The following is a 16,556-nucleotide window of genomic DNA, read 5'->3' as shown; positions in this document are numbered from 1 at the left end:
AACGGACAAATATCTCCCGACTAACGTACCATCGTACTGTTGACGTATTTTTTGAGTGACCCGTGCACTTAGCAACAATATCGATTCAAACTTTTTGAAGAAAACATTTCAAAACTTCTCCGCTTGCACCATTCTTCTCGAATGGTCCGAATTCTCAAAAGTTAACGACCTTGTTTGACAAAAACTAAAAGTTCGCGGTAAGGATTAAATTATTACCTAATTATTGCTAAGATTATACTTTAACATTGAGCTATTCTTACTACGTGTAGAAAAATGTGCTTTTAGAAACGTACATTGCCAGTGTACAAAGTAGGATATGGATTAAGACGCCAGAGAAAAAATTTATATGGGGCTAAGAACGGAGGAAAACGCTTGGCGGAGCTGAAGACGCCTCCCCAAAGTACCTTGCTGGATTGAGAATCTCCAGAAAAAAAAACTTTTTCGGTTATAAAAAATCACTTTAAAATTATCTACAAAAAAACTATTTCTGAAAAGAAAAAGACAACGTTTAGTTGGGCGCGAGCGGTAGCCTATAGGCCTATAGTAAATGTTTGAGAAACATTGCTAATTAGCCTCGGATGAAGTCCGATGATTCTCCCACTTAAGATACAACCTTTCGACCCTTTCTTAATTTAATTTTGTGACATGCAATCTTTTTTACTAGGAGAAATAGTAGGCTACAAGCTAGAGTTAAGGAGAATAAGTTTTTAAAGCTCAGAAATGCTGAAAAGCGCTTGGCGCCTGGGGCTCTGCCCCGGTCTCAGCTGTGGAAGCTTTAAGCGCTCAACCAGACCTAAGGGGGCGGCAAATGTAGGTACATTTTCTGGTCTAGATGGTAATCAAAGTTTGAATAACACATCTTGACCGTTTCCGTTTAAAAGTCAAATGAAATGTGTTCATGATATGTTATGTCTAAAATATACAATAAATGTTGAATAGATGACATAAACAATGAGATTTTTGAAAATTAGAATTGACACTAATTTTGTATTTGTGTAACAATCAATGCAAGCCATCAGCAACAAAGTCACGAGGGTGTTAATTGGAAAATAATTGTAGAACGTTGATTCGGAGGGGGGGGGGGTGACACCCTGAATTTACCGCACATTCTTATTATCTTATATAATACGGATGATGATGATTACGTCCTACGCGTCATGCATATTAACCTATGACCTAAATTCTGCCAAAACACTGGTTTTCATGGCTAGCTCAGGCAACCTATTCCATGCTCTAATAGCACTGGGGAAGAAGGAGCATTTGTACAAATTTGTCCTAGCATATGTAACGAGAAATGTGTCTTAATCTTTGTCTTTCTGAGTATATTATTAAATTTTATTTTTGTATTTGAAGATGCTTTCTTAATTTAGTGATTTTACTAAATGTGAATATTCATTTGTTATGAATCTCACTGCTCTATTTTGTGTCTGTTCCAGTTTCTTAATGTTTTCTTGAGTTGAGGGGTCCCAAACAGAGAATTTAATGCATGATATTCTATTATTGGCCTAACTAATTTTAAATAACATATTAGTTTTATGTTCTTATTTGATTTATAGAAATTTCTTTTAATAAACCCTAGCCTAATGCTTTGATTTTTTAAAAATAGTTTCATCAATATGGGGATTCCATGACAGTTTTTCATTTATTACAACACCTAAGTTTTTTGCGTTTTTAGTCTGTGTTACTGGTTTGCCATGAATTAGATAAGTGGAATTAATTTGTTTTAGTTTTTTTTTTGTTACTCTTAATAACTGACATTTTTCTGGGTGGAAAGACATGCTCCAATTTGATTCCCATTTCTGTAATTCATCTAATTCTCTTTGTAAAATTCCTGTATCTTGTGTTGTTTTTATTGTTCTATATATTATGCAATCATCTGCAAATAATCTAACTTTTGTTCCTGAACTAATGCAATTTGGTAAATCATTTATGTGAATTAAATATATTAGTGGACCTAAGACTGTTCCTTGAGGTACACCTGAGTTTACTGTTATCGGTGTTGATTTAAAGCCATTTATTATTACAGTTTGTTCTCTCCCTATCAGAAAATGCACTGATGCCATGGGCCATCAATGCCAAAATATTTTAATTTTTTTAGCAAACTATGGTGGTGAACTTTGACAAAAGCCTTGGAAAAATTTAGTAAGATAGCATCTATTTGCTCACTATTTTCTAAACCTTTTGAGAAATCATCAATTAGTCCTATTTGTTGTGTTTCAAATGATCTATATTTCCTAAAGCCATGTTGGTATGGAGTAAGGACATTAGGCCTATGTTTGTCTAAGTGGTTTAGGATGTTGCTACATATTATGTGTTACATGTGATGCTGGTCTAAGTGATACTGGTATGTAGTTTCCTGGGTCAGATTTTACTTCTTTTTTAAACTGACCCTAGTAAAAGTAAATAAAAGAACTAAGCCAGTTTTTCTACCATGGAACACTTCACAAATTAGAACAAGGTTACAAAAGACAGTTTGTGTGGAAACACAAACGCAAAATCGGCCCCCGAAAAGGTCCATCCAGGCAGGCTTCAATATTTTCAGAAAGAACATGCAAATGAAATTATATCAAAGACAAATGAGAGATAATAATGGAGAAAGAAGATTAACAGATCTTGTGTAGTGCCCCAACGGTCCCGCAGATCAAAGGATAGGTGAAAGTGAATGTAAAGTTAGATATGATCCTGGCCTAACTAGTTCCCCTTTTAGACCTTGTGGTCTATAGGACAGATGATGTAAAGTTCATCTGTTTTTGTGGCCTACGATTAGCCAGAGTTCATGTAGCCAGCACAACGACCAACCGCCTATACTTTTCCCCAACTAATGTCAGGTACCCATTAGAGCTGAGTGGACTCAGAGGCGCCCAAAGATTCCAAAGTTGAAAATCCCAGTCTTCACCAGGATTTGAACCCTAACTGATGTCTTATAATTGATACAATTGTTTTGAAAAGGCTCAATCTCTTATTCGTACCCTCAAAAAAAAAAAAAAAAAAAATTTCGCAATTAAAAAAATGTTCATAAAAATGAAGTTTATAAGATTACTATTCATTTTAAATTAGGTCTAACTTATAATGCATACTAATTAGCTTTTTCTCTTTAAAAAACTGCTTGCATAACTGATTTTAAAAATTAGATTTTTCGCTTTCAGAAAAAAAAAAAAAGTAGCCGTTGCATCAGAACTTTGAATGGTCTAAAATATTGTGATGTCGGATTTTCAATATCTTTTCTAGTTTACGAGATCTAAATGGGACGGACGGACAGATATTTTGCACAAAACTAATAACGTCTTTTCCCCTTTCGGGGGCCGCTAAAAATGTAATGGAACACTTCACAAATTAGAAATATTTTGTCAATCTAGAATGAAATGGATTTGGTTAGTTTATAATATTTACGATATTGTCTATAACATTTTCCAAAGGTAAATACAATTAGGCCTAACAGCCAATGTTACATTGGCTAAACAAATCACTTAATCTCTAGCCGGTGGCTAGCACAGTTCAAAATGGGATGGTGCACCCCCACCACATCCCAAGTAGATGAGTGTGACAGAAATCAAATGGAGCCATTTATCATTTATGTATCAATACATTTACACACAACAAAAAACAGGACATCCTATACAGGTAGGCCAACTGTCTTTCAGAAGCAATAATATCTTTAGTAGGCCTACATTATGTAAGTGCATACCTCACAGATCCCATACATCCATAAAGGTCTATTGATATTGACATTGCAGATTGGAGAAAGTGAAAGAAAGAATGTTAGTAAACAGTATTTCTGCTCTGCAGCTGTCTGGAAGATTGCTGATGGCAATGAACTTTTCTAGATTTTGTCTGTTGGGTCAGTTCTTCCATTTTTAATAGACTCATCATCTGATCCGCTTGTTATTGTTTTGACCCATTGGTTGCTGTGGTCAGTGTGGTAATAATGTAAATTACATATGTTCTTTCTAAAGATAAAATAATTACGCCCTACGTCTGTCCATGTGTTAATATAATCATGCATGTTAATTAGAGACCTGACTTTGCTAATTCATTGGTTTTCCTGGCTGATTCAGGCAACCTGTTTTATGTTCTATTTGCACGAGGAAAGAAGGAGCACTTTTACAAATTTGTCCTAGCATATGGAATGTGAAATGTATTCACTGTTACCTTAAACTTTCTTTGACTATGTCATTTTCAACAGCATCTGTGATTATCCCAGAGTGGGAATGTTATTGTAGACCTACTGTTTTACTGATTCAAGATAATATTTACTATCTTTCTTTTTCAATCTTTGTGGTTGGCCTTCAAATCAATAATGAATTATGAAAATTGAAATAAATGATGATTTTTCTTCTATGTAGCAAAGTAAAAATTGTACAAGCTTGCCAACATTTATGAAACTATAATAAACTAGCTTTTTTAAAAAGGGAACATTCTTTGTTTTAGCTTTAATTAGCTTTGAAGATATAGTCATTACTTGTGTGCACCCTAAACTAATACCATTTTTATCTATCATTGGTCCTGTTAACTGCTCCATAACACTGCAGTTTACAAGTTACAACAAAAGAACATCTAAATTAAACAAAAAAATTCAAATTAAAAAACTAAACAAAATTCATTCAACATGAAACAAATAATTTCAAGACTTGTGAATGAGTGCTGAAACTTCCGTCTTAACCTTTGTCTCAAATGTAAAAATTGTTGTTGCTTTTTAAATACCATTATCTTTTTTAAATTTTTAAAAATACAAATAATTTAGATTAAACTTTTAAAGGTATCATATTGAAATGCTTTTGGTTTTGTTTTACAAACTTCTGACATCTTTTCAGATGATTATGCTCTAGCTCAAATCTCCAGCAAACAGCAGGTGATGACAGCAGACTGGGTTCAAACTCAACTATTGAGAGACAGTACAAAGCACATGTCTCACAACTAGATGGCAGAGTACATGACAATTCACAGTAAAATGCAGTTTAGTACTTTGGTTGTAAATGTTTATTAATGAATCATTGACATTATATTTCAACAATAAATGCTTCCTTCTATATATTCTGTTTATTTATAGATGTACAAACACTGCAATAAAACACTCTACTCAAGCTCAAAACAAGAAAAACATATAAATACTTTTCTTTTAGAAAAACAAAGCTTATACAAAGTGTAGTTGTATCAATTACTTTGGATCAGTCATGTGTAATTAAGTTATTAATAGATCTAGACCAACAACAATAAATCTGTGCGACTATAAATATTTTTACCAAATGTTTTTTTTTTAGTACTATTTTATGCATTTAGCTTTCTCAATACATTATAATCCTTTCTCTAATCTGTACCTGATGAAAAAATGGAAAAAAGGGGTGGGGGGGGAGAGAAAGAGATATCTAAGTAAATTTTACTGTAATAGTTTTCTAAAAGCATTTACCAAAAAAAAACCCCTCATGACTCAAGCCAATATTATAACCACTCTGCGAGGTGTACATGAATATATAAAATTATATATTTATCTATTGTTTGTTTCAAACTTACTTTGAAGCAGCAATCTAAAAAGGAGACAAATTCAGCTTATACCACCACCTCAGTCAAGTACAATTTCTTTCCCTTGTTTGAGATACCAAACAAAATAATTACCAATAGTTAATTAACTAATTGGTCATTCGTTTTTTAAATTGATTCATGTGTTGTCAGATAAAAGAAATAATTGTGCAAAATTTCAGCTTGATCCAAGATAAGGCGTCAGAGAAATAGTGTATACAAACTTTTTACCAGACAGATAGAGTGAGTTAATATAAGCAAAAAAAAATCTTCACTTTTTGTTTGTTTAGTATAAATTAGACACTTGAAGAAAGAAATGAACATTAAATGTTATTTTCTTAGTGTAGTGTGAAGCCACATTTCTTTTTTTGACAAACTGAACATTAGTTTTTTTGTATAAGTCTCACAAAACAATTTCTATTTATTTTGTATAATTTTCATCCTTCTTCTCCAAGTCAGCACATAATCAACACCAGATATCATTGTTGTTGCAGCAGTCAGATACCTTTGAGAGAGCAAATTCTTATTTTATTTTTAAAAACATCTTTATAAAATACCCTAAATAATTAATCATAATATAAGTTATTCTGTATTTTTTACAATATTTCTCTGAATAGTTAAATACTTTAAGATTTGTGTTTCTTTCATATGCTATGATAAATCCAATATCTAAGCAATTCAGATGTCTTTTTCTTTTAACATTATAAGAAATATCTTACTGTGGCAAAGACACTGGTGGCAATAAGTAATTGGCCAAGTTGAAACCATGTTGGGTCTTAAAGCTTTAAAGAGTACCTGACAATTTACTTGGAGGAAATAAGAGCAATAGTCATGTATTCTAGACAGAAGACCTACAGAAATGGAATAATCCTACTTTAGCTGCACAATAAACCATTAGGCTTCAAAGAGAAACTTGAGCAAAGTGTTAAGGAGGAAATATTTTCCAACTATAAAAGAACAAGATAATTTTATATAAGTGGCCCTCTCTGGGTAAGTCATACAAGGAAAGTGTCTTTTCTAATAAGGGCCATTAAAAATGTATAAAGTAATGACAACAAAAAAGATACTTTCTTCAACTTCATGCATAGGCCTCTCTTATGATACCAAGATGTTCAATATTATCTACAAGTCATTGAAATAAAACCAGATTACAGTTAAATCCTGAATGCTTGTTTAATTTACTAATAAAAAGTTCCCCTTTCAGACCTTGCGATCTATAGGACAGATATGATGTTATGGTCATCTGTTTATTTGGCCAAAGGTTAAAGAGCAGGGTGTCATGTGGCCAGCACAACAACCAACCGCCTTTACTTTCCCCAACTTAAGTCATGTACCATACCCATTAGAGTTGGGTGGACTCAGAGGGGCCCTTTAAATCCCTTAACCACTCAGCCACCGCACCCCCCGTCTAATGTACTATTAGGATAATATTACCCATTTTTTAATTTGCATTAAATTTATGCTTTGATGTCTTGAGTTATGATTCATAATATGACTTTTAACTCTAGTCTGCATAGTTAAATTATTGATTTTACACTACTTACATAAGACCTTGAAGCCATGGATGATCTACAAAGTTGAAAACTGGAGAGGCAAGAGTTGCTGCCACATAAGACAACTGTAACCCAGTATTTACCTATACATTTTTTAATAGAAAAGCTTTACAGTCAAATCATTGTGCACTGTTATAATTGATTATTAATTTTTAAAATTTCTATAGAAAAAAAAAAAGAAAAGATATTCTCTTAAAAAAAAAAAAAGAAAATAATGACCAAAGTGCTTGATTATCACAATTCATCATATAAGCCCATTATGAACAAAACAAATGAAGCTTTATGCCTTTTTTAAAAGGATTTTTAAAAATATTTTTTAAAATTAACATTTTACATAAAAAAAACATCATTAACTTATTTATCATGTAAATAAGAGATTTAAAGTGAGTCTTCTATTTATTTATTAGCTCAGCAGGTCCCCCACCCAAAAAAGAAAAAAAAAACTGTAAGCATTTTTCTTGGATCCAAAGATTATTTCATGATACAAGACATTATCTTTATTTCCTTTAAAACAATTGACATCTTAGACTGTTATTTTAATGACTTGTCCATTCCTATGTAAGAATTTCTGTCCCATTTCCTAAGACATAAAAATAAATCCTTTTACCTTGCTTATAGTAGATGGATATAGTTTAGCTGTCACCAGAGAAACATCAAAATATCTTGATAAAGTTTTCTATAAGAATAAACAATAAAAATATAAATAATCCTTTTTTAAAAGGGGAAGAACTCCATCCTTAAAACTATATCTACCATGTTATTTCCCTTATTTGATATCAAACAAAATAATTAATTACATATAGTTAATTGAATAATTGAGTATTTTTGTTTATTGATTCATGTTTTGCAAGGTACAACAAATAATTGTTTAAAGTATCACTTAAGGAGAAATAGCATTAACAATTTTGAAGGTGACTAAACTCAACAAATTTAGCGATATCTGTGAATAATGAATTATTAGTTTCCCTTGTTGCTATTTAACAAAATAATGAATTACCAGTAAGTAATTGTCTAATTAAGACTCTAATTGGTTACTTATTTTTTTTATTGATCATGTCTTGTCTGTGTCAATGAATAATTGTGCAATTTTCAGTTGATCCGAGAATGGGTGTGGGAGAAATAATGTGTACACAATTTTTACCAGACAGACAGACAGAGTGAGTTGATATAAGCTTTGTAAAAACGATTTTTATTTCTGATTACTTCAAATAGCTTTAGAAAACAATTAAGAGAGATATAATTACACAAAAATATTTCCGACAAATAAGCCTTCTGAATCCTGACTATGAGTTACCAGTATTTAAAAAAAAACTATCATTTTTAAAAAGTGAAAGTAATGATCAAAAATATGAATCATCATGACTGGATACTAACTGTAGATCTGCAGAGTTAGATCTGTGCTTAAAAAATTAAGCTTTTTAAAGGACATAAAACAAAAAAGTCAGAATGTCATTTTCTACCCATGAACAATGGAAAATAATATTCTTTGTGGCTAGGAATGAGACTTGACTCTTCATAAACTTATTGTCTATAGTTTCAGGCTTTTTCTCTTTTAGTCTCATTCAGTTCCCCTGTTGAAGAGATGCCAGAGGTTGAGCACACAAGAGAGTCCTTCATATTCCTATTCTGTACTGCCACAGTCTGTGATAGAGCCATGACAATTGTGAGAAAGTCAGAGCTTTGGGATGAGGAATTAGTGCACAATATGTTGAGGTGAGGAAAGCTAGAGTCCCTAGTCAGAATGTCATCAGCTCATTATATAACTTACCCAGTACTTAGAATAATGAAAGTCTTAATGTTTCAATTCAGGTAAGTGACATGACAGGTTTAACAGGCTTGTTAAAGTTTGACACAGTGTGCCTAGCAAGTTTAAGAAAAAATGAATGAAAACTGGTACTATTATAAAAGATTGAAGCAGTCCGCTGCAAAGGTCAATATTGCACATAAAACACCCTCATTCACTTGTCCACAAATAAAGGATGTTATAGCAGCATAGAGTCTCAGAGTTAGAGACCACAGCATACTATAGTAGAATAAAGACCATAACACACTGAGCATGCTAAAGTAGTATAGAGATCATAGCACACTTAGCAAAGAACAAATAATAGATGTGCTACAACAAATATTAAAACATTAATACTAAATTAAAATTTCATAAACAAATTTTGACTTAATATATTTGATATTTTGGGTTTAAACAGTGTTTTTACATTGTCTACTCCAAAATATTTCCTTCTAATATCATTATTGTAATGTTCCAGCAATCTATTTACATTAATGTGGTTCCACATGACACACACTTTCACTTGCTACATTATTAGTCATATACTTACAGGAGGAGGTAGAGAGATGTACCGAATATAAAATGAGGCCAGGATAAGTCCTAAATCTCTGCTAAGAATTAACACAGTCATGGGAACTGGAAATTAAAAAAATTTTATAAAATGAATTTTCCATTACAGGATGAATTACTATCATTTGATTTACAACACTAAACAGGTAACTGATTATGCATTGTGAGACAGTGATTATTATAAATGATGGTACTGGTATTGAAAATTATATATATTAATGTGTATTCTAAGGATATTTCTACATCTTTCCTAAATTCCTAAAGACAAATGCTGAGGATGCTGTCTACATGAACAGATTTTGCGCAAGCTCTGCTTATGCAATAAGCTGGACTTAGATGTGAATCAGAATAAGCAAATCCCACAGACAAATGTAATTGTACTTTTTTTAAAAAGTGAATTATACAGATAGCAATATGCAACTTATCAGATTTCACTATAGACCTAAAAATAGAAAATATATTCCATTAATGGTTTCTGACTTTAAAAAATAAAAAGAAAAGAAAACTATTCAGTCGTATTTCGTTTTAATTTCCGTCAAATTTCTTAATTGCTAAATTGAATTATATAATCTGAGTTCTAAATAAAATGCTTCACTGTTGATGTTCACTAAACTCTAACAAAATGATAGATGTTTTTCAGATATTTAGATGTAATTTACATCCTTACACATTTTTTTTTTCAAACAAATACAATTTATACATGTCTTAATGATATTTATTTCTTTATATACCAATACTAAATAACATTTACTCTTTGCATTGTAGAGAAATAAAAAGTAAATTTGATTAAAATATACAAAGTGAGGTTAGCACAATCTTGAGACTTCTAAACCATTTACTAAGATATATATCTAATACTCAAAGTATTTAATAAATTTAATAAAGAGAAATGATTTTCATTGTTTCTAACTATTGATTTTAATGCTCTAATAATGTGACATAGTAGATAATATGTCTTATCAACTTTTACCACAATTGTAAACAACAAAAACATAAATGAATCTGCATAAATCTACCTGGAATAAGACCAGCTGATGTTAAGGCAATACCAAGAAAGCTGACTAATAGTTTGTCTGCTAAAGGGTCCAAAGCAGTGCCTAAAGCTGTTCTTTGGTTTTTAAAATTTCTGGCAATGTAGCCATCCAACTGTTATAAAAAATCAAATTGAAACAAAGTGCTCTGTATAACGGTAGCTATTCCAATGTTAACAAAGATGTTATGTAATTTACACAATGACCCCCCAGTACCGTTTAACAAATACTTTAGAATAATGACAAATTACTTTTCCACCAATTTAAAAAAAAGTGATTTATAAGGAGAATTTTTAACTACGTACATGTAGTCTTTCAATTAAAAAAACATTTCTAGGATAAAAATAGGTTTGGGCTTGGGCCATTGCCATACAATTTTTACTAGGATAATTGCCTACCACAAGTGGTGCTAGAAGTAGAAAATTTTATATTGCCTTGTTTTAAAAAGCAACAACAGAAAGGTTATAAAATACTTTATTAAGAATGACTTTAATCATCATTTTTTTAAGTTGTCAGGATAAGCTAGGAATTTTTTAAAAAACATCATTACTGTAGTATAAATATATCATGGAGGGCACAGTGGCTGAGTAGCTAAGCACTTGGCTTCTGAACCTGGGGTCCTGGGTTCAAATTTCTATGAAAACTGTGATTTTGAATTTTGGGATTTTTAGGGCACCCCTGAGTCCACCCAACTCTAATGGGTACCTCACTTAAGTTGGCGAAAGTAAAGGCAGTTGGTCGTTGTGCTGGCCACATGACACCCTGCTCTTTAACCTTTGGCCAAATAAACAGATGACCATAACATCATATCTGTCCCATAGATCGCAAGGTCTGAAAGGTTTACTTTGAATAGTCCTGAATAAATGAACAGATGTTCATTAAGGTGGTTGTCAAAAAAACTTTCTGCTGAGTGAGTTTATGTGCTGGAAAACAATATATCTGATAAATTCAATTCAACTGATGGATAAGAAGCAGTTGAAGTAAAGAATTGAAAGAAAGCTGGACTTTTTTAAATTCAGGCCAATGCCTGCTGGGTGGAGGACGTGACCCCTTCTATTACCAGACATTTGGTAACCCTCATACCATAAGTCCAATTTTAAAATGTTCTAAACAGTGCTAAATGATTATAATCTTGTTTCATAACAAATAATCTAATACAGCGGTATTAGCCCATTAGCTCCTTCTGCAGTTGGAAATATTTTCCCGTTTTTGTCCTAAACCGTTGTAGAACGCTTCTAAAATTCCCTATTCAATATACTTGCTTTAAAAAACTTTTTAAAAAGAAGATTTCTTTAGTCTCGTTGCAGGCATGATTAAATCATTTTGGAGATTACCGATTCTATTTTTAATAAAATCAGGAAGATTTTTTTTGTTTAAATAATTTTTCAAACGAACAGGCCCATATGTATTAGATCTTAAATTTGATTATTTAAAAAAAAAAATAATATTTTTTACTTTTTTTTAAATTTGGAGTTATCCCTCTTTGCTTAGGGCCTGGAAAAGGTTTTTCTTAACAGAGAATAGGAGCTACTGGGTTAAGAATGTCTGGACACATACATTATATTACACACTTACCAAATCTGTTATACCAGCAAAAACAAAAATTGTACATGCTGTTCCAAAGTAATCATGAACTACCAGATAAGCAAGTACAGGCGCTGAAGCCATCCGCATAGTTGTAAGCAAATTAGGAACAGTCTTAATATTTTCTTTCTGTTTTTAACAAATGTTAAAAAGTTAATGTTTGTAGTTAATATGACTATGATTGATTACTATATAGGAATAACAATAAAATAAAAGTACATTAAATTTTTTCTAACTTGCACTCTTTTAAAAAAAGAATCATTTTAAACATAGGTGAAAGTACAGTACCGGTACCGGTACTACAAATGTGCTAAAATGTTTGTTTGTTTTTTTTACCAAAAAAAGACAACAAAAAAACTTTTGTCCTTATAATCTATGCCTATGAGTTGCTTGTGTTGATACAAAAAAAAATCCAGCTACATCAGAGAATAAAAAATTAAGTGTGACAATCTCTTCCCCCTCTGCCAAATAAAATTTTGACTTTAAAAATGGAACTATACCGGTACTTAAAAGGGGCAAAAAGTAAGATGGAGATCTCCATTTTTTGTTGTTGTAAAACTATTGAAAATTGCTTATATGCATTTTCAGTTAAGCTAACTTTGAAACATCACCCAAGACTGAAAATGTTTCCCCAAGATGTTAAGATAAAGAAATAACTATGCTGCAGTTCAAGTTTCATTGTACAGTACCCCCTGGTAAATAATAAATACAAAGAAACTCATTACAAAAAAGACTCACATTTATAAAAAGTTAAAATAGATTCTACCAAATATCACATTCAAGTATTTTTGATAATACATCTATTGTTGCTAAAAGTTATTGAGCCTAAGTTTTACTAAACCTGAATCCTAATCCCTAAAGGCTATGCAGTAGAATTAGGGGTGCACCGGATAGTCGCTCCGGCTTCTGCAGAATATTTGGCACTTTTTCACTATCCGGCTCCGGTTGGATATCACTACCTGATAGTAAACCGGATAGTAAAAGTTACACCTGTATTTCTATTAATATTGTTAGGCGCCTCCACGCTATGTCTTTTCCAGATATGCCAAACGGAGGTAACACTTAAATATCGAGACAACACAGGCAAAAGGCAAACAATATAAAGGGAGTCAAGGCTGATAAACGATGTCAAACAAGAAGTTTAAATCTCCATGTTAATAACAAATATACCAATATTCATAAAGTGGACATGATTCAATAATGTCAGTTCTGAAATACATTAACATTTTTGTTTCAAATGAGATAATTTGTTTTTAAAACTATAAACTATGACTATACACGAAATATTTTTTAGTACAAAGACAAGGCGTGTTAATCTAAATAGAAATAATACTTTGCATTATAAATTCGCATTACCTACGTAGCAGCGATGTCTGGCACATTTTAAAAGCTTGTCTTGACCTTGGAGTGGTCTAGTAAACATGTAATATTCCTTAACTACGTCACGCTGATAATCTGTCTAGATGTGCGGGTATATCTCCAGAGGTAGAGATGAGCAACCCCCACCTCCTTTTGATTGTTTAGTCCATATCATTGAGTTCACAGGCAGCTGACCACATTAAGCCAGATGTCAACGTGTTGACACTGTCTAGAGGTCACATCTTATGAGGGAACTGAGTTTGTTTACTTGGAGAAGAATTTTTATTAGGGGCGGGACTACAAGCCAAATCTCTATAAGGTTAATCTAGTATGAGTTTGTTTATTATGAGATAGGTTGTCAATCAAGGGTCTGGACCACAAGCCACACCTTTTATACTATTGGCCGGGTAATAAGTTTGTTTACTTTGAGTTAAGTCTCAATTAGGAGGCTGGACTACAAGCCAAACAGACACTGACCACGGGTGTCTTTAAAGGGAGGGCTCAAGAGACTCAACACCCCCAACTTCTTATTTGTTTAATCCATGACAATGTATTGATAGACATTGACCATTCTTAAGCCAGAATGGATTAACGCAGATTGTTGAGAAATATTGACACTGTCTAGAGGTCACTAGATAATGACACTAAGTTTGTTTACTTGGAGAGAAATGTCATTTAGGGCGCTGAATACACGTTCGTTGCACAATAAAATAAAACAAATATGTGCTTGTATGTATTTTCTTCCCTTGTATTAAAACCTTGTTTAATTCTATGGACTTAATATATAAAGGAAAACCTTACAGTAAAATTTAACATTGCAGAAAATAAATTGATCTACAGCACCACAATTAGATCTAGCAAACAAAGAAAAAATATGCTGGAATGTTAAGAAACACTTGACCTCTGTAACTAAGGTACGGATATAATTTATCTATATGCTTGCCTGCACATTAAACACTATTGCGTATGCCCAAGGAAAAAAAAACATGTGAAGTTCAACACAATCATCTATACACACTACACTAGGACTACATGTGTAGGCTCACTACGTCTATCTGACCAGGTTGTTATAATCAGTCAAACACAAAGTCTATTTATTTTATTTTTTTTGGTAGGGAGGGTGTGGGTGAGTTTTTTTTTTCTTCTGTAGTTGGTTTTCCTAATTCTCTTAGATCTATTAGATATAAAACAGTAGATCTAAACATAGATATCAATAATAGGCCTACAGACTACAATTAAATCTATGCTTTGCAACATTTAAGGCTCAGGCTATTTAAAGTAGGTATAATGGATGTTCCTGCTGTTAATAAAATATCGTTTGCCGCAAATGGATTAATAAATATATGACCTACTACGCTTCAGATTCCAACTTTTAACTAACAGCTATCAGTATTAAGCCCTTGAAGCCAGAACCAGAAGCAGTCTTTGGACTTACAAATTAAAAGTCTGATGACCAGTTGTTGGTCAGAAATTCTTGAACACATACATCCAACCACCATACAAGCTAGATGAGAGATTTACATTAGTAAATAGTTAAATATATACTAACATATTTTACATTGACCCTCCAACACACAGCCTTTATGGTTGGTGGCCTTGTACATACACACAGACACGCTCATGCTACACAGATTAATTTCTGTTTATAAATACTGTTAATCTTTAATAAATCAATCAGTAACAGAGTTTAAAACAATAAGGTATATAAAAGGAAAAAAAATAATACCAACAAATATAGGTATGTTATTTAACAGTTTCGTAAAATGTTCAGCAATACAAGCTATTTACAAGACACATAGGTATTCAGCTCTGGCCGAATATCAAATTTTACTATCTGGTCATATTCGGCTCCCGCCGGATATCAAAAAGTACTATCCGGTGCACCCCTAAGTAGAATAAAGTTTGATAACATTATAAGGTTAAAAAATTATATTTGATAACATTATAAGGTTAAAAAATTATAAGCAATGAAATTTACAATTACAAAATTGGTCAATTACTTTTGCTTTTAGTTCATTTTTCAGCTTTCCAACTGCTTGCAAACTTCTTAATTGCTGATCTTTCCATTTGTCTTTTAGTTGGCATTTATGTAGAAGAATACTTTTTTTGAGCTTGGAAAGTTTGCTGTGTAAAATTGTTCTTGTGCGATTACGAACCCTAAATTTAATATCATTAGAGTTCATTGAAACAGGATCAGAAATGTCTTGATGCCTAATAGTTTTTCTTACATTTCTTGAAAATAACTTTTTTTCTATCAAACTTCGTATTAGTAAGTTTCTATTATGTTTAAATGTTGAATAATGTCTTTGATCACAATTGAGAAAGCCAACAATTGTATGGTTAGTTGAATAGCTTGGTTTTTGTGCTAATGATCTATTTAACCATGAATTTGAAAATAAATCCAACTGATTTCTTTTTGTAGCATTACTATGAGTATGATGATTACATTTAAATTTAGAGGGTGCAGAATGGTAATCATATTGACTTTGATTGAGAAAATGTCCATTAACTAAACAATTTAAAACCCAAGAATTGCTAAACCTATCTTTCTTTGAATTCACGTATGACTTCAGGGGTACAATAATATTAGATCTACAATTTAGATCTAGTGAATGATTGACTTCTTTCAGCTTTGGATTAACTTTCTGATAGACCTTTGTTGATAAATAGGTGAACAAAGAGTCTTTCTCATTAAGAAGTAAACTTAAAATCTTTTTTCCTTTGGTCATTTTCGTTGAAATCGATATTTAAGTTATAATAAATAATAATCTATCATTGCGGTAAAGAGACACATAATGAAAAATGGTCTAAAGTGTCCTTTACAATTGTTTGCCGCAGCCTTCTATTTACAATTTTCATGTTATGTTATGGAGGCTGCCATTTTCTCCTATTACTAGGTCACCGAAACTGGCAATGCCAGGTACCGTACAAATGTTAAGAATATTCTGAGGACTGTCCTCTAATAATTGATTAGATCAAATATTTCAGACATTTAAATTGATTTAAATAATTAAAAGCTCTTTAAAATTTGTACGATTTAAAATCATTTTTAAAAGAATTTAATTTTTTGATTTAGACATAGACCTGACTGGTATATTACAATGTGAGAGAGGCAGCCTCGTTGGCAAGTAAACAAAAGAAAGTGTTTTCAATTCAACATAC

At 31.9% G+C, this 16,556-nt stretch overlaps 1 protein-coding gene and 2 long non-coding RNA genes across 3 annotated transcripts; 2 read left to right on the top strand and 1 right to left on the bottom strand.

The window, feature by feature from the left end:
* The first annotated feature begins 12 nt into the window (after positions 1-12).
* Positions 13-4,947, top strand: LOC106064815 (uncharacterized). Its single transcript, XR_001217242.2, has 3 exons — positions 13-197; positions 3,735-3,838; positions 4,812-4,947. It is a non-coding gene; the product is annotated as an uncharacterized LOC106064815 (long non-coding RNA).
* Positions 4,948-4,949: 2 nt separating this feature from the next.
* LOC106064816 (probable cardiolipin synthase (CMP-forming)) lies at positions 4,950-16,309 on the bottom strand. The gene is made up of 7 exons (XM_013223443.2): positions 15,395-16,309; positions 12,027-12,164; positions 10,437-10,566; positions 9,401-9,486; positions 7,675-7,743; positions 7,059-7,150; positions 4,950-6,019 (listed from the first exon to the last, which is right to left on the bottom strand). The coding sequence occupies exons 1-7, from the start codon at positions 16,121-16,123 to the stop codon at positions 5,932-5,934; spliced, it is 1,332 nt and encodes a 443-aa protein (XP_013078897.2). The 5' UTR covers positions 16,124-16,309; the 3' UTR covers positions 4,950-5,931.
* LOC129925200 (uncharacterized) lies at positions 8,183-14,332 on the top strand. The gene is made up of 2 exons (XR_008776991.1): positions 8,183-8,780; positions 14,216-14,332. It is a non-coding gene; the product is annotated as an uncharacterized LOC129925200 (long non-coding RNA).
* Positions 16,310-16,556: the final 247 nt, after the last annotated feature.

The sequence above is a fragment of the Biomphalaria glabrata genome, chromosome 3, assembly GCF_947242115.1.
Source record: "Biomphalaria glabrata chromosome 3, xgBioGlab47.1, whole genome shotgun sequence".
In the NCBI taxonomy this organism is placed as follows: domain Eukaryota; kingdom Metazoa; phylum Mollusca; class Gastropoda; family Planorbidae; genus Biomphalaria; species Biomphalaria glabrata.
The sequence above is the reverse complement of the archived record's forward strand: the minus strand, read 5'-3'. Positions and strand labels throughout refer to the sequence as shown.